At 43.6% G+C, this 25,729-nt stretch overlaps 1 protein-coding gene and 1 long non-coding RNA gene across 3 annotated transcripts in view; both read right to left on the bottom strand.

Annotated features, from left to right (window-relative positions):
• Positions 1–549: 549 nt before the first annotated feature.
• LOC138687432 (uncharacterized) lies at positions 550–7,379 on the bottom strand. The gene is made up of 3 exons (XR_011326613.1): positions 7,263–7,379; positions 2,314–5,524; positions 550–1,640 (listed from the first exon to the last, which is right to left on the bottom strand). It is a non-coding gene; the product is annotated as an uncharacterized lncRNA (long non-coding RNA).
• An 8,751-nt stretch (positions 7,380–16,130) lies between these two features.
• PITPNB (phosphatidylinositol transfer protein beta) overlaps positions 16,131–25,729 on the bottom strand; it is a 35,619-nt gene continuing 26,020 nt past the window's right edge. Inside the window, exons 9-12 of one of the 2 annotated variants that reach the window (XM_069794509.1) lie at positions 24,540–24,650; positions 22,210–22,332; positions 18,966–19,050; positions 16,131–18,078 (exon numbers count right to left, since the gene is read on the bottom strand). In XM_069794509.1, coding sequence (XP_069650610.1) covers positions 19,003–19,050; positions 22,210–22,332; positions 24,540–24,650 — 282 coding nt within the window. In that variant the 3' untranslated portion in view covers positions 16,131–18,078; positions 18,966–19,002. The remainder of the gene's footprint in view (positions 18,079–18,965; positions 19,051–22,209; positions 22,333–24,539; positions 24,651–25,729) is intronic. The other variant, XM_069794508.1, reaches the window with a different exon arrangement.

Here is a 25,729-nt window from a genome sequence, read left to right as displayed (position 1 = left end):
AAGATGTACAGGGATCCAACCTCCTCTGTCACTTCTTGTCCTTCCCTACTTGAATGTCTGGAGGTGACTGTTTTGTTATTGAGATTAAAGACAATTTCCTCTGTAAAACCTGATTTGCATTCAGTTTCTGAAAAGTTCTCCTTACTGATGTAAATATTTCATGTTTAGTTTTGCCAACAGTGTTGTTTTCTGGAAAGTTTGAACCAAATTCCTTCAGACACTTGACTGCTTCCCATTTTAAAAATTGCATAACTGAATAATAAGAGTTAAAGGACTAAAAAACCGTTCCAGTCGTTTCCCGCAGAGATTGGCAGCGATTTCAGAACTCAGCCCTTCACAAGGCTTTTCCTGTTTGTTTCTCTGCAAGGTGGTTGGCTGGTTTAGTTTCTTTACATCTCTGCAACCTTAAGCTGTATATTTTTCCCCTGTGGTTTTTCAGGTACCTCAGTATGGATCATGATATTTTCACAATATTGGTATGTTTTTCTATTGCTGCAAACAGGTTTTTTGCATCAATTAAGTATATTGGGTCCCACTTACGTCAGTTAGATGAAAACCTTTACAGCATATGGTGCACTTAGGTGTACATGTTGAACACATTTAAATTTTTTAATTTGGATCACTAAAAAACAGGACAGTACTAGAATAATACAACATCGAGATTATACGGTTAGTAAAAACACTAGGAAATGCTAAAGCAAATTTTCCCATCTATCATAATTCTACTACAGTATACCTCTTGGACTTTTTTTTCCCCTTCAAATTCCCATCCTTAAAACACACACCATAGGGTTACACATTTGATTGGGGGGGGCAGGAAAGAAAAAAGGAATTAGATCATATATACAGCACAAAAGAATTAGTTTGGTGGCAGGAACCATTAAGAGTTTTATATTTCCTAAAATAACTCAGTGAAACATAAATAAAAATTAGTACCTCTCTGTACAGATAATTGGTATTTAACCCTCCTTGGTATTTTATGATGGAGTTTGTATGATTGATTTTGTTCTGTTGTTTTCTTAAACTTGAACCAGGTGGGATTTATGTAAGCTTGGTGGAGCAGGAATGATCTTTGAGCATCTGGATAGTCTAGCTCACTGTGGGTGATGCCAGCAAACCACTAAAGTTAATTCATTTTTCATCATCTTACAAATTGAACTATTGTGAAAGGAGAGAACCAGAGGCTATTTTGTAAAGTCCTGACGACTTAATTTTCCCTAAGCGTAAGCTTCTCGGGAGCGTTCACCTTAGTGCTTCCTTTTTACATCCTGAAATCCCGTGACATTTTAAACGCTGTGTTTGCGAGTCCTTCCCTTCTGTCACTTGCAGGACAGCATCTTTCTGTCCAGGCAGAGCGGGACTGTGCTGGGGGAGCAGCAGGGGCTGTTGGATGCAGTTTTAGACGTCACTGTTCCGGAGGAACTCACCTGGCGTGGACCAGATGGGTCTCTCCTGGAAAACCTCCACGGGGCCACGCATCTGAGTGTCCCCCACTTTTCACTGTTGTCTAATGCCCACTGAATGCTGCCAGTACGTTCCCACCGCCAACCCTCAGGGTCTTTGGTAACGCTCTTGTTCCTGGCGCTCCCTGCGTAAGGGTCCCAACCTCCCGGTCTCGGCTGAAGAGAAAGCTGCATGTCCTGCGGGCAAGAGGAATGCTTGAGAACGGGGTGCCCAGAACTCAAGGCCAGCAGGCAAATAAAGATACTCTTGTATTTATTATTTATCACGTTACTTCACAAGATTTTATGGAACGACTCACGTTTCTGAGCCATTGCTGAACCTTGTCTCATAGTCCTGATTTGTCCGGTTTGAAGAAAAAGTGCCTCTGCCCACAGAAAGTGGTGAAAAGCTGTCCCAAAGGCAGCGAGCGCTTGGTCTGGCAGTCCGGCACAGCAGCAGCGCTGACCGCCCCGGCAGCCAGCCCCAGCTGGCCGGGCAGTGCCGGGAGCAGAGCAGAGGGTCTCCAGTGCCGCAGGGAGGTGCCCGTACACCCCCCTGCCAGGGATCCCATCTCCACCTGGGCCTTCACGTGGGGCTGGATTGCACCCACTCCGTGTAAGGCATTATTTGCTTTTTGGACAGGAATTACTCAGGCTCACTAATGATTGGTACACATAGCAGCCCTGGCTGCCCCTGTGCAGCCCCCTCCCCTGCAAACACTCTCATCAGCAAACGCCCTCGGCTCCCCGCCACAGGCGCAAAGGGTTAAAAATCTCCTGCCATCCATAACCATCGCTTCTCCAAGATCACATGGCCCCTCAGCATCTCCGTACAAAAGGCCTGATTTAATCCCGGCTGCAGACGACTCACATTGTACGCGCAGACTTCTAGCGATGTCAGGCGATCAGGTTTCCAACTAATATCCAAGGCACAGCCCAAGCACAGAGATGGAACAAAGACTTCTTTGTTGCTGGGGGAAAAAAAAAAATCCCCTGAAGATATTAGCAGTGCAGTAGAGTTCAAACTGTTAAATGATTCAAATATTATTTAATGAATACATTTGAAATGAGGTCTCACAACCCAGAACATTTTTTTAGATCATCATTTACAAAGAGCCCGCCTCTTCGTTTACTTCTTTATGAAGTCATTGCTTTCAGGTTTTAATTATAGCCATTTTGCTTCCAGGCTTTTTCAGGGACTTCACTTGTTGTAGATCAGTTCTTTTTATGACATGGTTTAGCTGGTGACTATTGGATCTTTCAGAAGTCCTAATAACCACGTTCCCTTAATTTACCTTGGACTGCATTTCCGTGGCCGTAAGAAACGAGACAGCCTGTTGCAAAAGAAGCAAAAGCATTAGGTACTGTTCTAGAGGGTGCTAAAAACAAGCTTTTAAAATTAGGAGATTTGTTAAATTAGTGTATCAAGATTTTAACTGGGATTGGAAAAGCACTGCAAAGTTCAAATTCAACAAATACCTTGAATTTCTTGTTCAAGTCTTGGATATGCAATTCTAAAACAGAAAGCCATACCATTTTAGAGAGAAAAATTAAAGAAACAAGGTAGGTGGGGTTCTAGAAAGAAACATGTCTCCAAGCTGAGGAAATAAAGTTTTAAAAACTAAATTTGAGCTTACTGTGCTTATAGCAATGAGAAATCCACTGGTGCTCTGAAGCATGGAAGGCAGATATCTGACCTAAAGAGTAACACTAGTACATCTGGGACTGTGCAGGTGCATGCTGAGATTTGTGTTTTGAAAAAATACAGCATATCTAGGAAAAATGGGGGGAAAGAGCAACAAAGCAGAAAAAGTACAAAAGCAAGTATCAAAAGAAGTAGAACAAGTACCAGAAAATAAGGCAAAGGGCAAGAGCAGAACTACTTCCAGATTCTGTCAGCAGAGTGCATTGCAAAGCAAAATGTAAAACACGTACCTTTACACCAGCAAAGCCTTCTTATCTCTTCTGCCTGGCGGGGGGGGGGGGTGTACATTAAAATAGCTACTTCAGGTGCAACTCTATGGAGAAAAGGGGAGGAACATCAGAACCATAACCCACTATTCAAACAGAGGCAGCATAAGTGGTACAGGAGCACGCGTATAATTAAACTATCAGAATTTCACTCAAGTCAAATTAAGGGTCCAGCTTGTCCTCATGCAGGCAATGCCTCAGGTGGAAGTCGTTGAAAATATGCCCCCAAAAGCTGGTTTTGACATATTGTTCTTTTAAATTATTGCAAGTGCCAGAACTTTGTTCTTGGTATGGTTTGCACATTGAATTCTGCCCGCAGCAGGTAACAAGAAGAAGAGGAGGCTAACAAGAGTAACAGCGGATAAAATATCCTCAGTGGCTAAATGCCCTGGTAACAGGCATGGCAGTCGTTGTCCTCTGGATAATCTCCCTTTCGTTTCCCTGCAGACACCCTCTTCTCCTCATGTAAAGGGATGCTTTCCTTACTCTGGCAAGTTCCTTTAAAATTGGTCATTTCCAGCCTAAGTGTGAATAAGGCTCAGGCAAACCTTGCAGGGCAACACTATGGTCTTAACAATTAGTTGCTGTTGATTAAAATTCATTTTCCATATAAATTCAAGCAAGTAGAAAGTCTTTGATAAAAAGAGTGACAAAACTACAAAGAAAATATTTTTCTGATGTCTCTATTGAGACATAAGCCAATAAAGAAGACTCTACTGAATTGCATGCACTGAATAAAAAAATCACAGTTACAGCCCCAAGTTTCAGACTTTGCCATAAACCCACAGCACCGTCCCCAGCGCATGCACTCGTGCTTCCCCCTGCTTCCCCCAGGGCCCATGTAAGAAATAGCTTTCCCAAAAGGAAACGCATAGAAAGATTAGTTAATGACAGAGGCATAAATTGTGAATTTGCATGGCATCTGTGTGCCCGCAGTTTTACGGAGCGACCCGTAAGCCCGGCCTGGGGCCAGGGAGTAGAGCAGCAGGCGGCTTCCTGGGGCAGGGGATGGAAAATGGGGAGCAAGACAGAGGAGACGGGAGCATCTCCGAGAGCTTTCACCCACCCAGCAGCACGACACCTGAGCTATCTTTGCAGAAAGCCATTCATTTTCTCCAGCCACCATGTTGGTTGGGACCCAGTCCTTTGTGCAGGATCTCAGAAAAACCCTAATTTTTGAAGAATCTTAAAAAAAAAAAAGTTAAATTTCTCTGTCAGATTAATATAAAAACACTGATAGCAGCCACTGAAATTTTTGCAGTGGTCAACAAAAGGGTAGCAATCATTACCACTATGATTTGTTGTTGTTGATTGAAAATTTTTGTTAAAATAAAAATGTTAAAATGGAAAAAGACTTTCAAGTAGTTCTAGTATAGTTCCTAAGGAAAAAGACCCTTGGGAAAAATGTTATTGCTACAAAATATGAGCATATAGAAAAGGACAGATTTCTACACCAGCAGAAACAAAGATACGCCATAAAATTATCCATAGCCTCTCCATAGATCGTTTGATGCCAGTTGCCAAATCAACAGGTTCTAACCCCTCACCCCTGCCACGTGAGCCCCCCATAACTCAGTGGTGCATCTTGGTAGACACCCCGGTACCTGCTGGGCGGCTGCGAGGCTCTTCCCAGCAGTGCCGGCAGGCACAGGCTGCGGCATGGGCGATGCCGACAGGCACAAGGGCAGAGTCCTCACCAGAAAGGCTGTCAGCTGGGGGTCGGTGCCTGGCGGGGCCGCGGGATCCCCGGCCTCCGGGAGACGTCCTCTATCCACGGTGGGATGCGGCGCCGGATGCCCCGATCCCACCTCAAAGCTGGTCCTGTGCCGAGCAGGGCTGCAGCCCTTGGCCGCTGCCTGAAGCATTTAGTGTGTCCGTAAAAGCTCCGTAAGCTGCCAAAATATTGGCTCTTCTTTCAACTGAGAAAATAACGGCTTGGTTGAGAGGGGGTGGTTTGTCTGTGTGGCCGCCGGCACTTCAAAACCATTGAAATGTCCAAATGTGTCTGATAGATGTTCGCTGCTGCGCAGCTGAAAACAGGAGGATCCTTTATTCGCTTGATTCTCTTCAAGCGAAGATGACCCCAGGATGTCAGGGCTGGCATTGGAATGCTGTAAAAGAGGAATAGGATGGCTTGAACTTTCCCAATGCATCATTATTTGCTAAAGCTAATCTTAACTTTGGAAGACACCGTTATCTACAAATTAATGGAAAGTGAAAATAAACGTCTGCTTTAGATAGTTGCCCAACACAAATACTGCATGATAGAGCAAAAGGCACTATAGATAAGGCTTCATTTGAATTTGAAGACTGCGTAACAAACGCTCAGTTATTTTTCCTCACCTAGCAGAAGTTGCAGAATTACAGCCCGTATTTCATTTTGTCAGCCCTGACTACTTGGAAATGCTGGAATCTGTCCCCACGAGATACTTGTTCCTAAAACCTACATCTGAAAGGGTTTTAAAATGTTTTCTAGCAATTAGAAATGTACTATGTGCAGTGAGCTAGTATTTCCTGGTTACAATTTAAATGCTTTTGAGATAAGAATATGCTCTAATTGACTGAATACTATTTATATTTCTTTCTACTGTGCTAAAAGTTTATGATGCAATCTCAAAATTGGAACAGCCTGACTTCTGCATGCTCTGACTTCTGACACAAACACACAAAGAGAGGGGAAGTTACATCAAAAAACTAATGACAGATGCTGTATTCATAAATGTAACTTTGCTAAAAACACGTGAAGGCAAGTCAGAAAAATGGCGAGTAACTTCGCTGAGTGGTGTGTGTATATATATATATATACACACGCCCCCCCTTATTTTCATAATTCTGTATCAGTGAATACATTTCACCCAATTTTACCAGTTCCTTAAAAAAAAAGGAAGTTTATTCTCAGAAAAGAACGTTAATGCCAATGGAAATTCAGAAAAAATAGATAATGCTTGTTTATTTGTATGAAACATACCGGATCCTCAGACACTCAAAAGTATCTGTCATATATGACCATTTCAGCAGTCATATTAGGAAATTGTCTAATGCTTGCCTTTAAATCTTACTTCTTTCAGTTGCTGGAAACTCACGGAATATATCATGTTTGTTCCTACCTCAAATAGAGCAACAGAAATAATATTTTTTACATAAACACAATAGCATAAATTGCAAAAAATATTGTAAAAATTGATTCTGCTACTAAGAGCTTCAAATTAAAGACTACTTACTGGTATAAAGTTTCAGGAATCAAATTTTAAAAAAGAAAGGATGTATTGAAATGCAGTGGCAAAACAAATACATGCTAGAAAAGCTCCCGGGAGCGATCCACTGCTGCATGCCGCTGTACCCAAGGTGCTTCAGCTGGGACTCTGTCTTTTCTTTTACTTCCTCAGGTATATCTGTATTTATTTTAAAGCACAAGCTATTAGCAAATGTTCCACCCTAATTAATGTTGGCTAGAGATCCTTTTCAAGGAAGCTGGCAAACTATCGGCCATGTGAGAGAAAAGGTTTTGCTGATGGGTTTATGGTGATCAGAGACGGTGTTCTGATTTTCTTCTAACCCCCTATTCCAGCTGTAACCCATTAGTACTTTATAGTAGGGGCTAGGGAGGGAGGTATTTACTGCAGGAACCATGGGACCAAGATTGAGGTTTAAATTGTGCGTATGAGTGATATAAAAATTTTGTTCCTTTTAACATGTTGCCCTACTAAAGCTTGATTTAGAGTATGTTGGCTGCAACAGAGTATTTCACATTGCAGAGATTCTGACACTGGCAGGAAACATAGCGAGAACAAAATACCCCTGTCACCGCTAACATCTGAGGTATTTCTTTTTCACTGTAGCGAGTTTTACCAGATAGCAAAGGAAATGGCAAACTGGCATGGCTCTGCAGCTGTAGCAATGCCGTTAGTGGTGTGCTTACAAAATCAAGAAGCGAGTGGACCTCGGTGGTCTTCTGCTCCACGAAAGTGGGGGTTGCATCTGCAAAACAGAGAACACGTAAGAACTTTTTTTTTAAAGGAAATACCTTTCAAAATCGCATGAATGTTGCAAACTAAGTTAATCAAATGCAGTACTTCATAGCCTTTTTTCTTAAGGAGCTTTGCCCTAACAAAAATACAGACGGATAGTGACACCTAACAGCGGCGAAGGATGAAGCAAGCCCAGAAAGTGACAGGCTCCACTCTCAAATGCTGCGCCTGAACCCAGCGAGATACGAGCAGTCGGTGGCTGCTGCAGAACTGCCCCGGAGAGCTTTTGGCAGCCTCTGCCCAAGCCCTTTCTCCTCCAGCCAGTCACCGCAGGAAAGAGGCACTTGCGGTTTTCTAACTCCCAGCCCAGCCTTTGCTCGGTGCAGGTACGGATGCGCTTCCTCACCACGTAACCTAGAGAACAGCTGAAGCCCCTGTATTTCAGTGAGAGGCATTAACATTCATACACCACAGATCTGACAGGGAAGAGCAAATAAAAGCCACTAGGACCTTGTCCCCACCAATACGCAATTGAACAAAATGCAGTTGTAACATCGCCAGGCTTTTCCACGTATCAACCGGGTCCAAACCCTCCCACACCTTTGCAGAGGTGAACACCAGCCACACACAGAAAGGTGCTGTTCACCAGTGTAACCGACATGGGCATTTAATTCTTAACGTTCAATCACTTCCAACCAAGTAATTATGATTTAGCGATACATAGAAATGTCAACTGCTCTAACCACAAATCAACCACAAGTTCTTCCCCTCAGCCAAAAAAAGGATGAGAGCAGCCGAGAGCAGGAGGTGCAGGAGAGAAAGCCCCACGGGGCAGGCACCAGCACCCACGCATGCCTGCATCTGCCTCCAGGCAGGGCAGAGCCGCAGCAGCCACCCCCCGGGACGGCCCTGGGGCCAAGGGCTCCAGCCATGTACAGTTTTTCTAACTTGCTGCAAACCTGTGGGGTCTGTGCTGTGCACCCCCACCTGCTCCAGCCTCCCCTGCAGCCCAGGGGCTCTGCAGAGCCCTCTGCGCCTGCAGTGGCCAGGACATGCAATGGTATTTTTAGGGTCTGGTCAGAAGGGAAGCAAAAAGAGAAGACAGACCCCCAGAGCGCACCAAGGGCTCGGGGAGGCAGAGGTGTCTAAGAAATACTAGTCCCTGTGCAGCAGAAGGGACCCTGGAGTGGGAAAGGGCCGCACACTGTCTCAGCAGCACTCACTTGTTCAGCGGGCTGGAACAGAAGGAAGATGCTGAAATCAGTTAATGTTAAACAGTGATGGCAATCAAAAGGAGCTGAGACCAGAGGAATCTGGCATCAGCTAACGAGCTGTTCCTGCTGTTCATGGCGGGACGGAGTCTGGCTGGCAGCCACTGGCATCACACACCCACCTGGTGCTGAAACCTTTCCCCAAGCACACCTACGCGAACACCAGCCTATCTTCTAAAATCACGACTGTCAAGTGCGGATGACAGCACCAAAATTTAACACGTGGTGGTCAGTGTCACTTAAGACTGGTTTGGATTGCACCTGCATCCTTTGGGCACCGGTGACCGCAACACTCCCGTGTGTGCCTTCAGCCTGCGATGCTGGTTCACGTGGCAGGCGATAGAGCTCTCTGTACGCTTCCCAACACAAACAGGGCTTTATTCCCATGGATCCTCTGCAGCAGCTCGTTCTGCAGAAACCCATCCTCCTGCCAACAGGGCCAGCACAGCCCACTGCCTCTGGGGCTGCAGCCCCCCAAGGGCACAAACCCCCCGGGACCTCCCCGCTCTGCTCTGCAGTGCCAGCTCAGCCCCGTGTGCCTGCTCCCCATCTGGGTGCACCTGCAGACCTCAGGCTTTAGTCAGCATCCCATATCACTGCCTTGATTAATCCGCAGCACAACCCGCTCCTCCTTTAATGCCTTCTCGCCCCAGGAGAGCGCGGGGAACTGGTGTGCTGTGTCATAGCCAATGTCTGCAGAGCCAAGCACTGTGGCAGACAGTTTGCAAGTGTCTTGCAAAGGTACAAAGCTATTTTATTCTTCCTGACAAGCATAATCGTACTATTTCAATATTTAAAGTGAAGCACTTGCTTAGTCCAGCTCTTTGAGGAGAGGTCACGATGTTAAAATCCATCTGTCAGGCACAGTTAAAAACAAAGTAGGAATACAGCCTTAAGGCAATGCTGCTCAGCAGCTCTGGGGTTCAAAGGATGCAAAGCAAAGATATGGAAGCTTTTGTACATCACCACCAGACCCAACACAGGTTTATCTGCCCGTTGGACACACTGTGACCATCCCGAGGTGCGTGTCGGTGCCAGCCTGCTGCCGGTCACAAGTTCAGGTGCTGCAAACATGAAGGTTTTGAGTGACAGGAGCAATATTAATACTCCGCTTTTGCTGGTGGATGTTGGCAGATAATAGCAGTGCGCTGACGCGTTGCAACGACAAATCCACCAACAACATAGAAAACAGAAGCTGCATGTGGCAAGGTAACATTTTAGACCAGTATCATCCATAGCTGCAGGAGCAGCCCCGCGTCAGGACCAGGGCTGGCCACGCTGCTGGCAGGAACTTTCACCTCTGCCTACAATCAGGCCGTCACCTTCTCTGACGTTCATCCCTGTTCACTGAATACAGACAAGTTTTTAAATATCTCCATCCCAAGCCGTTGATCGCAAGTGCTGACCCTGCGGTGCTGGCCGGGCTGGACCAAGTGCCCACTTGGCTGGTGCAGCCTGCCCTATCCAGACCCGCACAGCCACAGCATCAAAGCTAACAGCTCATTATTTCCTGCCAGCAAGCTCGTTTGCTGAAGCTGCCAACATGGGGCACAAATGGTTTTAGCACAGTTCACCAATATTTAAGGGAACCACACAAACCTCTCTGGAGAAGCTGTTCCAGTTCCATTTAGCAGGGACAGGGGCAGGATTTGGTCTTTCAGTCCCGCAAAACTGTTCTGGAGCAGGATTTTGCCCTGTGGAGCAGTAGTGTAAGCACAACAGGAACTGAATTCATTTCAGTTTTTAGAAGTGCTATTTGCAACACAAAATCCTTCACAGCTTTTTTTTTCTCCTTACACTGAGCGTTGCACATGGCCTGTGAGAGTCCAGCCAGAACGACTGCATTTTAGCAGGCGGTTAAATAATCCTCATTAAATGATTGGAGAGATTTCTACCATTGCAGGAAAGGGCAACAGCCAGGCCAGGTCCCTCTGCAATGCCAGCATTCCCTGCACTCGTGCTCCCATGCTGGCACATGTCCACATGCAGAAATCTCCTCCGGTCTGCCTTGTCTATTGCGTTATCTCTCAGATGTGTTTGTTTGTACACTTTTGTGTGGTCTAGCATCCTAAGAGAAACAAACATGTTGAACTGCTATAAATAGACACCTCATTTAGTTATATTTAGTCCTTTTAGCATGTTTCCGTTTTTTCCTTGTAGCCAAAATTAACACCAAGTTAAGGGACAGTTTTAAAAGCATTTACAGTTGCTCAAAGACTCTGTTGCTGGTTCAGGAGACTGAGAAAAAGTCCTCTAACACAAACAGGTGAACAGACAAAGAAACAAAAGGGCTCTAATACCTGCCCTCACCTCTCAGGGGCTTTCCTGCATCTTCCAGAGGTGACCAGCCAGGACCCTTACCCCATACAGGAAAATCGAGTTTTCCTCTGAAACACAAATTCACAGTACCTGGGAAAAAGCTTTATAAAATAAATTTTAAAGGAAGACTTGCTGACACAGCAGCCCAGCAGTTGTCCCCTGCTCCCGGCCCACCTCCTGAGGGCTCACAGTCCCTCTCCTCTCTGGAGCCTCTAAACAGCAGAAACCTCCTTCGCCATGGACTCTGTGTAAATACGCTTTCTGCGCTATCCCTCGATTCCTCTGGCAAAGGCAGGCAGCTCAGCTCGAACGCCTGTGTTGCCCTGTGACTGTGGGCTGAGCTGTCCCACGCAGACAGACCCCGAGAGGGTGGGGAACAAGTGGGGCTGCACGAAGTGCCAACGTGCTGTTAGACCTACTGCACACGAGATGGGGACACGGGGAGGGGGCAGCCAGGTCTGGGCAGGGGCAGCCAGAAGGCAGCGGCTCACTTGGAGCTGTTTTCTCCTGAAGCTGAATTAAATGCTGGGGGGGTCTCTTTCTTGCTTAGAATTTGTCAGCTTAGTGTTTCATACCTGCACCCCTGTCCCTCCTGTGTCTGTTTTTCACCGCCATGCCAGGTCAGGGTTAAGGCCCAGAGCTGTAAGCAAAGATAGCATGTAGCTAGCAGTTTTGCAAGGGCACGTCAAAAATAACGTCAGCCGTTTCTGCCAAAGCACTTGTTGACACTGAGGACTGGCCTTGCTGAAGTAATGTTCAGAGGGGCTCAGTGTTCACTTTGATTAAGAATTTGATGAGAACATTAACTCAGTTCTGTTGCTTTACAGTTGCTTTAGTAATTACTGCAGACATGAAGCATCAGCATCAGACCAAAAGCATCTACCATCATCTGCATGAAAGCTGGATGCCAGTGGTTCCCTCTGTGCAAACTGTGCCTGACCTGGGATCGGACCAAATAAATGTAGTGGCCAAAGGAAGAGATGGTGTCACATCATTTCACTGCAGGAGACACAGCAGCTGCCAACAAGAACAAGGGTGTCACCTGGCTTTCCTTTTTTTTTTTTTTTTTTTAAAAAAAAGATGCTAAAACCAGGGAGAAACGACATGGCTCCCAAGTAACCTGGTAGTAAGCCCCTCCGGTCTTCACAGAGACCAGAGCAGACTTGGGTTGTGTAGGGAGATCACCTCGGTGCCCTCAGCACCTATGTGAAAAGAGAAGCAGGCTGCAAAGCCTGACCCATTTATTCACAGAAACGGTACAAAAGTTGTTCCACAGAGTGAAGAAGAAGAACAGCTACGCATTACACATGAGCACTCGCCTCTGGAAACGCAGATTTGGCGGTGACAGACATGACGAAATGGGCGATGCTGAGGTCAGGAGTCCCAGAATGGTGGGAACGGCTGAGGACCTGACCATGCTCACTCCTGCCAGCAGCGTGTGACACAGAGGAGCAAGAGCACTTTCAAGTACACAATGTCGCTCCTAAATACAGCTAAATAACCGAGTTTTAGGAAATTAATAGTAAGTTGCGTTATCAGAGACATTTTCAGACTGCTCAGAGAGCACTTAGAAAAGAGTTAGGATAGAAAAACCCAAAACACCTGAAATCCCAAAACACAGATCTCGGCAGATTTTTTTCTGTCATTTCCCAGTCCACACATGAAGGCAAAAGATGGAAAACATTCCCCTTTCTTTTCAATGATTAAAAAAATCCTCCAGAAAAAAAAAATATTCTTCACAAGTCCCTTTTAGACCACACTTATGTGCAGCCAAGTGATGGATTTAAAAGGTTACTGCTGGAATATGGTTCACAGCAGTCTATTGCAGTGAATAAATATCATGTTTACATATCCATTATAACAAAACTATGTTGCACTTCCATTACTTCATGTTGGTTTGCCATCTGGAAGCTAAACAAGCTGCATAGTAAAAAAAGAATTCAATTTTGCATTTACCAAAAGGAGCCATACAAGTTTCAATTTATAGCAGGCGATTACACAACCTTAGCAGGCAGAAATCTGCCCATGGAGAGTCAGAGCCGTGCCCACACAGGAGGGCAGTTAATGCAGCTACGAGGGTTCAAGCTGTGCCGAACAGCCCCTTAGAGAACTGATCTCGCACAGTAGCATCAGTCCAGAGACCAGTCTGAAAACACGCTGGTGGGAAACTCTTCCCACATACCCCGAGAGGACTGCACACAGAGCCGAATACAGAGCAGGGTGGCACTTCTCAGTTTATGTTGTGTGTCAGGCTTTGTATTGCATATTCAGAAACACCCCGAGAAAGTGGCATTTCCTTGCTGTGAGCCAAGAAAAAACCCACGCGAACAATTCTGCCCATCTCCACGCATCTGCCCCCCCCAAAAATCGCCCTGGAGGCAACAGTCGTGGGGTCACCAAGCCCAGACCAGGCCAGACTGGGACTGGGACTCTCCTCAAACCCACTCTCCTCGAGCGGGGCAGCCTGGCATGCAGCCACCCTCCTCCTGCCCCCTCAGCAGAAGGCAGCCCCGCTGCTGGCGGGGGTCACGGCCCAAGCCTCCCTCCCGTTCCCCCCGCCGCCCTCGGTACCACCGAGACATGGACCAACACCCCCCTCACATATTCCTGCTCCCCAGATGCCGAGCGGCAGCTGCGAATTGCCCGGGTGCCCCGATGGAGGGGTTCTCCACCCGCCCTCTCCTGCCTTCGTGCCAGCCTCCGGGAGCTTTAGCTAGTGCCGGCTGCAGTTTCCAACCCCAGAGGGGGGATGGAGGCGCACGCGTCTTCCTTCCATTTGCTATGCAGCCCTTTGACTTTTGTTCAGATAAAACGAGCATCCTTCCTGCCGACACACTCGCTGCTGGAAGTAGAAAACCAACTCGCCAGTCTAAACTGTTTTCTTGCTGCAGGTGCTGCTCTTCCCCAGAGCCAGCCTCCGGCCACTGAGGTGCCAGCCCACTTCCCGCATGGACCCAGCCTTAGGGCAAGACCCTCTGCCCCTCACACCCACTGCTGTAGAGAAATGCTGCATCTTTGCGGTATCTCTCTAGACTAAAGCATTGCTGGAAATCACTTCCAGCATCCCATAACACATCCTCCGTAAGTCCCCGCGCTCAGGGGCGACCGCAGCTCCTGCTCCAGCTGCCCCCACTGTGCTCCGCATCCCTCGGCTGCGCTCCAGGCATGCAGCAGGCTCTGCGGTCAGGAGCGAACCCTGAGTGTACCCAGCCAGCAGGGACAGGCAGTAAACCCAGTACCAGCTACCTTGTCAGCAATAGCTCACTCGTGACAAGCACTGAGAAGAGTAAAGCCTCGTTACAGACAATTCCAAGCAGCAACACAGATGCCAGTTTAACTCAAACTTTCATCAGGAAATGCTGAAAACTGGGACCCAAGAGGAAAGTTACACTATTGTTGTAGAAACTGCAAAGACGCCTTGCTATAAGCAGCCTTTACTCTCGGGCCTTTCTGTAATTTATCAGTTGTATGACTGAACAGAGTATTTTTCCTGCCACAGTTCTGATCACCTCTTCCTCACTCCAGCAGTTATGTTATTTTTAAATTCTTGAAATAAAGACCAGATCGTTACTAGGGTGCTCCATGAGAAGAAAACTGAAGCCAGGGAGGGGAGGCCAGACCCAGCTTCCCACAGGGCACGGAGAGGCAAGCTTGTGTCCAGTATGTACCGAGCACAAAGTCTCTTCTTCCACTCCACAGCTCTTGCAGCACTTACTGGGGCCTGATCAGGGAGCAAAAGGACCCCACGCTACCTAACAGTGACCATGCATTTTTAAAAAAAAAAAATTCAAAATCACAAATGCTTTCTGAAATCCAGCAGCTTCAGCAGACTGGCAGCCCATGGTCCATTTCTAGATTTCTCATCCCATGGGGCAATGGTTTTAATCAGCGTTAGCAAGCTTCTGCTCCTCATCTTGAGGCCAGCTAACTTACCAGGAGACGCATCCAATCAGTGACGCAGCCAGGGAAGGCCAGCACTGCCGGGCAGAAACACAAACTCCTCCACAAGCCCCTCTCGCCTTGGGCAGCTGCCTCTGCTGCTCTCCCCACACAGGCCTGGAAGCCAGCAGTCTGGGAAGCAGAGGCAGCTGCGAAGCCCCTTTGCAGGTGAGAGCAATGAGGACAGAGAGAATGGGACCAGCTGGGGAGGGACACTACTGCCCTCATCAGCACCCCCGGCACCATGCACTGCTCAGGGGGCACCCCCCACCCATAACCCCCTTCTCCCGTCTGGACTTCACCTCTGGTGCTCTGAGCGGCTTCACCTCTCCCAGTCTAACACATCTCTTCATTCTTCTGAGGAGCACCGCAACTGCTCTGGTACGTAATGCAATCATCTGGTGCAACCTACTTGCAGCCGCATCTGTTAATTTTCTTTCTTACTCCATTTCTAATTATTTCTCCAGAAGTCTGTTCTGAAGCTGTGCATATCACTGACACCAGACTAAATTGCCCAACTGCTCCCCCACATCCCATACGTATTCTATACTCATCTCACCCCAGCTTAAAAGGTTTCTCAGACATCCTTGCCAGGAGACCCGCAAGTTTACATGCCGCTTCCTCAGGTGTTCTGCAAGAGCAGTTGTTCACTACTCCAGTCTGAAGGAGCCACGCTTTTGGAAGTCAGCCTCTGCACCAAGCAGGGCGACCTCCATGCCTCCATTCCCTAATGACAACTCAACAATGCTGCAGCCTCCTCCTTACACCACCTCGTCCTCTCTGACCAGTAGGGTGGATCCCTTCCTTCCATAGGCAAGATGCAGAATCAGCACCAGCTGTGACACACGAAGACAGCCACACACCAGACAGCCACTGTAGACCAAGAGCATCAAATGCAAGTGTCTGCAAAATGGTCAGCCTGGCACATCAAGGTAGGCAGTCATAATACGCAACAAAAGCAAAACATCATCTTCCTACTCTAGAGAGTGGCAAGGTTCCAGCTAAGTATGTATTGCTCGGCTTGAAATCCTAAAAGAAAACAAAAATCCAAACAAGCCCTTCCCTCCCCAATTGCTACTAAAATTCAAACATAGGTTTGAGCTCATAACCACTGCAGCGCATCCTTAGAGGACTTCCAACCTTCTTGTACAGCTCAATAAACTAAATGCCAGCTCATTACCAAACTACAAATACTAATACCTAAGACAAGAGACAGAGCATTTTATGTTCAAATTTATTTAATTAAATTTCATTGACTGTTTTACCATAGGTCACACCAGAGACTGCCAAAGTAAACTAAACATTTTACATTCACTACAAGATTCTCTCAAATTTTCACAACTAGTCCAAAAACATGAAAGTTGTAGGGTCCCTTTCCATCAGTTTGCATTACAACTCACATTAATGACAGCAGGACTCATATTCCAGCACTGAAGAGAACGGAGCCCTTGGGTTCCCAGGTGCACAGCAGCACTGCTGGCTGCAAACACTTCTAAAATCATATGCGTGTGTCTATGTGCGCGCATGTGTCTCTGCATATTTACAAAACCAACCTCCTGATGGTACAGAGGACAAATAACCATTTAACTGCTAATCCAGGAAGGAAAAAAAAAAAAAAAAAAAAAAAAGAATTTTGCAGCACAGAGGGTAGGAGGGTGCAATTACACAGGAGAGAGGTACAAACGCCCACACACTGGCAGACGCGTCAGTGCCTGGCACCGGCAGGGCAAGTTGTACGGCAGAGCTGGCCTACCCTGGAAGCTTAGGAAAATTTTGCCACTGCTTGGAATGGAAATCAGATTGCTCCTTTTGTAAGCAAAGTAGGTCCAAAATGATTCCAAATTACTTGGATGTATGTGAGATTCTAAAGATGGAAGCTTAAGCAAGGCTTGCCCCACTGAGGTTTCTGGGGATACTGGGAGGAAACCAGGCATTAATAAAACTTTATCTAACTTCTGTTTTTAAAATAATTTGTTTCTGATCTAGCAAGCATTTTGATAATATATATCTATGATATGCTCTGAATATTTCCTTAAAAAAATGCTGAAGACATTTTCCCTATTTGAGAGTTATCTACAGGAGGTCTTTATTATACCATCTTTTCTTTTACGTGTCTACTAACAAATATCAGAGAAATACGTCAGATGCTACAATTTAAACTTTCATCATATCTGAAAGTATACATCTCTTTTAAAGTGTATTTTCAACATGAAAAGAGCTAAAGTCACAATTATATTCCATTGCGTTATGTGTGTGAAATCAAGACCATTTGCATAGCTTCCAAAGTGAAACTCTGGAAAATAGCGATTTCATTAACAAGAAGTATTACTTTAGGGAAGGGCTACCATCCCCCTTCACTTTCACTGCACGGCCTAAGATATACTTGAAATATTCTACAAGTATTGTCAGTATCTTTGTCTAAAAAGCCAGCTTCTGGAAAATTTCAAGTTGCAATTATTTTATAAATCACAAGCCATTTTTCCTTAATCTTGCCAATTTTAATGAAGAAAAAACATTAGCATTTCAATGTACAAAAGTCCAATAAAACATGATTTTTTTTTCTTTTAAATCAGTGAATGGGTAAAGTTTGGGTTAAACTTGTTTAACAGTAAAAGTCTTCCAATTTCTACTAATAGAATTTTTTTTTTGATTTGACTATAGGATAATGACAATCCAGAAATAAATAGCTATAAATACATTCATTGTTCCTATTCCAAAAATAATCACATAGAGAAGACAAAACTGAAATGAACTTATCTGAATGTCTTTCTTTACAATGAGATATGGGCAAGTTATAGCAGAGCGACTCAAGACAGGAAAAAAACAAGTAGGGAATAAATTGGTCCAGTATTGACATTCATGAAACATACCAGTTAGCATAATTCTGCAGTTAATTCATCCTTTAAATGACACTACTCAGTTGATTTTTATTTGCTTCAGGTATACATAATGAAAGCAGTTTCCTTTGAATCTTTGCTGAGGACAGGTATAGTACCCTGGAGACACTGTAACAACCCCCTTCAGTATGCATGTGCGTATATATAATTATATACAAATAATCATGCATCCACACACACATTTGTATATCAACACTGCATGTGACGGTTAAATCCATCATCATTCATCATTGGCAGCACTTGTTCCTCTGACTTGGCCTTGATTACGTAACTGCAGAGAAAGAAAATACACAATTAAGCATTAACAGTTTCCTTAAACAGTAAGTTCCAAATAGGCAGTTTTATTAATCTCTAAGAAAAACAGGGCAGGGCAGTCAAAACATCACCAGGACTGAGCAAATCATACCAAAGCAATGCAAGACTTGTTAGGGAATCTTAATTTGGGTGCTGTCCTCACCGGTGGACAGCAGCTCCGGTCTCTGAGGAGCCTCACACTAATCAGAAGGCTTTTAAAACTGCTTTGGCTGGGGATCCCATCTGCAGTATTAAAACAGTCACGGGGGAAACACCAACATTAAAGTACTGGACACAAATACTCAAAAGCTTGCAACTCTTGGACAACCTGTTTCCCGCAGTAACAGTTTTAACACTATTTAGTATTTATAAGAATCTGTGTGGAACTGGATTTCAAGAACTTACGCTTTCAAGATGACAGTCCACAGTTTCCCTAAATTATGTGGACTAAGTGTGTAGCAAAATGATGCTCAACGACTTTTCTGATTTGTGCCAAAAAGACTACTTGCAGGCTTAGGAGCTCAGTGCCAGCACAGTGATGACAACAGGTCACGCACTTTGGGCTTCTGTACTAGATAAGCACAAAGAACCAGGTTACGTGGCCAATACCTCAGGCATTCTGCCACCAGACCGAGCACCTGCCCAGCCTATGACAGTGCCCATCTGTGGAGAAGGTCTCTTATATACCCTGGACACTAAGGGTCATCTCCCAAATGCTGATCACCACAAGGCTGTCAAACAGGAGGGAGGCAAGGCCCAGAAGTGTTATCTGGATATATGTCCATTTAGATGATTTCTGCCAGCAATTCCCATCCATCAGAACATTAATCACTTTTCTCCTTTTCCCTCCAGCAGTTGACTTACACAGCTTGATTTGCCTCAGAACCTACAGAGAACTCCTCTAGACGTCAGCAGCCAAAGTGCCTCGAACGGAACCCTTCTTACGCATCTAAACGTAAAATAAAACTGTGAGCTACCACATAAAGAACCTATTGCGCTGTTGGTTAGTAAGAGAGAAGTAACAACCTACATGACCAGGACTGCTTTTCCCTTGCCCGGAGCAGAACCAGCCTCAGCTAGAGCTGAGCGTTTTTGGAGATGGGGTGTACAGTATTTCTTTTTGGTGAGGAAGCCTGGGAACTGTACAGCAGCTGTAAATGATGCTTCTTAAATTTTAACAGCCCATGATGCTTCAGCACAGAGCAACACTGCTCAAAATACCCGATGTGGCATTTCTACCCTCACAAAGACATGAGGTAGGTCGGTCACAGTGCTTTGGCAGGGTCGGATGCTTTTCTACTATGCACTGATTAGCTGATGTGTATTTAACGAAGCACAGGTGCTCCTCATCTCCAGGAGTCAGATACATAAACCACTAAGTGAAAGATAAACAGTGAAAAAAGGATGAGCTGGGATAGAGAAACTCTGGAAGAACACTGATGAAGATTCAGAAAGTAACAAAAAAGTAACAAAAGCAGAGATCCCCACTATAAAAATCAACTTACGATGAAGAACAGGACCAACCAAACAACTGAAATGTGCACAGAATCCAAAGAGAAATATTAGCTCACACCAGGAAGAAGAAAGGGTGTTAATGAGAAAGGGAATAGCAAAAGAAAGCAATGTATGTAAGAAAATGTAATGCTGCCAATATTACTACGCTTGCTTTCTGCAGTTCTTTAAGCATCAAAGAACTACATAGTGCAACACTGTCAAAAAAGCTGACGACTACTCTGCAGGGACAGAAGCATGAGATATTCTTGTCATATTAAGCACCTTATCACTAAGCGCTTGCTTCCCAGAGGTCCTGGCCATAAAACAAGTGTTTTGTGGCATACTTGGGATTTAATGAAAGTTACTATTTAGCACAATGGATGAAATAGTTGAATATGAAACATAAAACCAAATCATTTGGGGTAAAATTACCATTCATATTTTATTTGGCAGTGACATTTTTGCCTTTAAGTTATTCTCCAATAATATACTTCACCACAAAAACCTTGAAATTGCATCATTTATAGGTGTTTGTAGATACCCCTATTATAACAGTTGAGAAAAACCAAAATATTTTAACAGTAGGTCCCCACTCCTCTCACATTTCACAATATGCATAGAAAAGCTGTGTTAGTGTAACTAATCAAGACATTTCTCTCATGAAAAACTGACTTTTTTCAACAAGCAATACACTTAAATTCCTGATGCTAATGTCTTACACAACAAGCTATTTGAAATAAACTATTTGCATTGCTTTGCAAAACAAGAAAATATTAAGTAAATACATTTTATATTTAAGAATGAGGGTAAATGTTACACCCAGAAACACATGATCCAGGTTTTGCTTAAGGTAAGAACTAGAAAGCAGCAAATATTTTGCAAAAAAGATTTAAAATAAATTACTTACCAACGAGAAATGTGAAACAGAACTTTGTCTACAAGAAGACAAACATCCACAGTGACACAAAAGGGAAATTTTCTCATGCACACAGATGTGTCAAGTGCTGCTTACTCTCTCCAATACATACCTTGTATGCACTCCTCACACTGTCACTATCCCTTCTCAGAGAAATTGGATGAAGTCCGTTTCATTCCAAATAAAGAACTATGGGTGTGCAAAAGAGAACCCTTCTGACAAAAATCAGTTATAGAGAGGAAAGTAGTTACTCTTCCTCCTTCACAGACACCTAGGAATAGGTGGCTCTAAGAATAGGTTCTGGCATAAAACAGAATTAAAGAAGAAATCCACATGATTTGAGAGAACACCTGCCATAATCAAAAATATCCAAATGCCAATGAGAGCGCACAATGTTTGCAAGACTGAGTGAACATCATTCTTTTCCAAAGCATATTCTGGGAACTGCCAAAACAGACAAACCCTTTGGCTTATTTGAAGAGAAAGTTTGGTTTTACCAGCTCAGAACATCTACCTATTAACACACAGAACACTGAAGAAACACTTATTCCAAATCCAGAAAACGTCTCTACACAATGCACGATGGTTCCACACCATTCATAAAGTCCGAACATGGAGAGCATAACAAGTGGGGATGGAGGAGCTACAGCTAGTTTTGATACTAAAAGAAAAGATGTGCTATCCACAAACAACACTAGCCACTGTCAACAGTAGGTCTAAAGCACAAGGCAATCTGTTTAAATATGTCTGGCACCTGAAATGAGTTAAACCATGCAAAAAAGCGAGTTATAGCTGAAGACACATTGTGTCTTGAAAGAACCAAGACAATGGAAGGAAAGTGACAAGCTGAATGGGTTTGGGGCATAAAGCAACCAGCAAAACAGGAAGGGGATAGAATTGCAAATCCAAAGACTGCAAAGAACTTAAAAAACCAGCATGATTTAAAATGAGAAAGGTTCATGCCAAAGGTCATGCTCTGGAAAGACACTACAGAAGAAGGCTTCCTGCCTAGCCTGTGCTGTTCCTCTACCTCTCAAAGGAAAGAGTACAGAGTGTGCCCTATGGATGAGTTTCCTTCTAGGCGTCAGTCCAAAGACAGATCAGGCTATATGTATTTGGTCCTTGCAGCCACTAAAGCATGAAAAATTGAAACTATCTCAAGCCCGTTAATTTTACTTATTTCCTTTTTGCAAGTAGAATTCTCAGTTTTGGCGTGCTGATCAGCATGAGTTGAACAGCTGTCATGTGATTTATAGAAACTTGCCTGAAGACATGTTTGAAGAGAAAAAGTAATCAGAGCTAATGATGATTAGAAACAAAAAAAAGCAAGACACACGATGGAAAAGCAAGATGACGGCTCTGAATTCTAACTGACAAGTGGTAAACAGGCACTGAATGGGACTTTGTGCAATGGGTATGTTACCATAAATAAAAAGGTGGTCAGGGCAGACATTCTGGATTTAGTGACATCAGATATATTTACCTTACAGCCACTTCCAGCTTGACACAACACAGTATGCAGAAGCTTGAAGTGCATGGGTCTGCACAGGAGAATCACTAAAGGGGCTGTAATGTTCATCAGCAATTGCCCAAACACACATAAGGGGATGGACACAACATAACTTGCATCGATTCCCAAATAGATAAAGCTACAGGTAGATAGCACACAAACATCAACCTTAAAAAAACTGTTCTCACCGCTTCCAGCTCCTTTTGAGTTTCATCCTCCATTCTCCTAATGTCTTCCATAGTCAGATCAATCCACTTGTCAATCCAACAGAACAGCTGGCGATGAAAGTTGGTAAATATCCTTTTTTCTTGCTTTAAGGAGATAAAGAAAAATCAGATAATAGCCTACATATTGCCAAAGACTGGTGAAGTGATTGCAGTTGTTCAATCTGAAAAGTTATAATCTCTAGGTGCATGCTGTTTCACACTGCTACAGGTTCAGCCCCCTCACGTTCCTGAATCCAATTTAAAGCCATCTCATTTCTCACATGCTTTAACATGGAAAAAAATTAACAAATTTCACTATCAAAAAAAAGTTTCCAGAAAGTTCAGCAATTCATGTTACTTGAAAATGCTGAAGAATCTTTCTAAAATCTGTTCTAGCTCCAAGATAGCACTAGACAGAAAAAATGTAGCATCACAACAGCTAGAACATTTAACATGAAGTGTACACAAATCTGCGACAGAACTGTTGCAGGTTCTGTGCTTACTGTTAATAAAAACCAAGAACGGCCAATCCCTAAAGCCAGAATACAGCAAAAAGGGAGTACTTCTGACTCCAAAGATGGCATGCTTGCAATTTGTACCAAATTGGCATCCCAGTAATATCTGACATGCAATTTCAAAGGTACAAAAACATTGAGAGTATAAATATTCCAGCTAAGGATTCCACAGCCCTTTCATTAAAGTACACATATAATCAATCACAGTAAGAATATTTTCACTGTACCTCTTCTACTTAAATCGGTAGGTTTCACATTTCAAAACACCTGCCATCCCCCAAACCCCACTGTGTTATGTTGAACTGCAACTTGCCAGCTCAGTCCACCTCTAGTGCCCTGCAATCCCAACTTTTATAATGGGGACTTGAATGAAAGATGCATCATATAAATCATTCAATTTGCAGAATTACCAGTATTGCTTCCGACTGCTCTGATAAAAGTAGTCATGTATATACAATACAAAAATCTATTTTACTACTAAAACTGACTTTTCAATGTATTCAGTTACCCAAGTTGCCACCTGAAGTTCACGTCTTGTTCATCTGCTCCCAGATTTTGCATTGCTCAAGCTGCCGAACGGCCTCAGAAACAATGCTGATCAAATCTAACATACGGTTCTTGACAACTAGCAGGCAGAGGTAACTTCCTCTAAAGAATCAGCTTTAGGTAAACCAAGGTTAAAAAAAAATTTCCTATCTTCAAATACTCCTCATCAGACCACAGAATCATGTCTTGACTCTTCTGCTCAGCTTATTCCCTAACAGTGTTCAGTTTGAAATGTGTGATGGGCAACTCCTTCCCAAAACCACCACCATTCTAAAGACAGTGTTCAATGTCTCCTTACCCTTACTTTGTACTGTGGCCATCACAAACTATGTCTCCATCTCATTTTCAATTACTATTGTTTGAAGCTTTTCTCTTTTGCTGTCACATTTATTGAAATTCATAAGCATTTAATGCAGTTAGCTGTGTGGTCCACTCAGAGCTAAGAGCCCTGGCTACCACAATGAAAAAGGTCTGGCATTGGTTGTCTGTGAGGAAACACCATGGCTAATTGGTAATAAAATATCATGTTTTGGTTAACTCACTGTTACAGCAGATTTTCTCTGGATTGGAAGGAACTGGCATGATGGTCTAGATTAAAGACTTTGCCTATACTAAGTTTATGTTCTAAATGTTTAGTCATACTTTCAAAAATATTTTATAATTCAAATTCTGATAATACAGCAGTAACAAAATAAAACGCAAACACAAACTGACAAAACACCACAATTGCCAACTAAATCCTAGTGCATTGGATTCTACCTGCGTCACACCTGGTTTTGCAAGCAATAATTAAAAAAAAAATCAAATATTTAGAATTAGCAGAAACACAGGAAGAGTTTCACAAGAAAACTAGAACATAAAATACTAGAGCAACATTAGCACACATTTTTTGCAACTTTCAACTTAAGAGGAAAAAAAAGAATCAAAGAACTCTTTCTGCCAAGTGTTGCTGGTTACAGAATCAAGTGTTAAACCTATGTGACCACAGACTCTTTGCTTATACCTTTGCTTTTTTAACTTAGAAAGTTATTCTAGTAACACCAGTGAAACACCATTGCTAGTAGATCAAGACACGAATGGTTGTACTTGCTGAAGAAAAGAACAGAAATTGCTTGACTGTGAGCAACAGGAAACTTCACCACTGTTTCTCCTCAAAAACCCCCACATCAACACAGAACCACCCTGCCTACTTACCTGCCCACCTCCAACCCCACCTCCCCAGCAACATCCCTGCAAGGGAGAAGCACTTACCTTTTGTATAAAGTTTTCAACTTTGTTCTGCAGTCCCCACCATTTAAATTTGATAGTCACCAACTTGTAAGCACACATTTTAGGACACTCTTCGTCAGTTGCTACCTCTTTCTGTTTAAGGATAATGGGAAGGAATTTTTAATTTTTTAAAAATTTACTTCAGTCAATTTAATACATTTATTAGAAATTATAATTCTAAGTATTCTATTAGAATTAGAAATTATATTGTTAATTTATAGTAAATTAAGTAAATTATATTTATAAATTATAATTCTAAGTATTATTAGAATTCTAAGTATTAGTAAATACTAAGTATTAGTATTATTATTTTATTGTCTAAGTCTAAGTATTATTAGTAAATTCTAAGTATTAGTAAATACTTAGCACTGTACTATGAACATGGGGTAATAGGGATTAACAAACAATCAGGTTAAATCTGTAAGACAATTCCATCCATGTTGCAAACTTCTACTATAAATCTTAGTCTTAACATGGATTTCATTTTCATGATTTCCACTGTAATATACTTTCTGACATTCTGAAAGGACAATGAAGCTTGATTACAATAGCTAGCACCAAATTATTTTTTACTTTTTGGTCTATTGCACAAAGGCAATTATAATCTGTGTTGTACCAAGTTGCTCAGTACAATGGTGGAAAACACATGCTAGAAAAGATTCAGATAATAAAAAGCACATAATCACCCCTCAAGTTTGCTTCTCACAAAAGCATAAAATTTGAGCTTATTGCAGTTCTGCTCTGCCCATACAGACACTGGCATGCTCACCCCTCTTCCTCACATCCCTCTCCTGCAGACAATGCCAGAGGGTATGTCTTTACCCAGGTGTAGAGGTAATTTCTAGTTGTGGGCCATAACTTACATATTCATTTTTGCATAATGAATTGCAGACCTTCTGACTGCTACTATGAGAAAAACAGGGAGAGAGCTCCTTTATCATCAATGGCAACAGGCAGCCATAAGACCAACTAAAACTCCACTTCAAAGACTGCCTGGAAGCAGCTCCAGCTCAAGGACTTCGTGCAAAAGAAGGATCCCCAGAAGAATGAACTGAGGGAAACTCAGGAGACGCCCACCACTGTTTCCTACAATTCCTCTGTTTCTGTTATAGTTCCTACATCCAAACAATTCTGAAGTACCTGTAACATCATACACAGTGATTTTCCTACAA

The sequence above is a fragment of the Haliaeetus albicilla genome, chromosome 10 (genome assembly GCF_947461875.1).
Source record: "Haliaeetus albicilla chromosome 10, bHalAlb1.1, whole genome shotgun sequence".
Lineage (NCBI taxonomy): Eukaryota > Metazoa > Chordata > Aves > Accipitriformes > Accipitridae > Haliaeetus > Haliaeetus albicilla.
The sequence above is the reverse complement of the archived record's forward strand: the minus strand, read 5'-3'. Positions and strand labels throughout refer to the sequence as shown.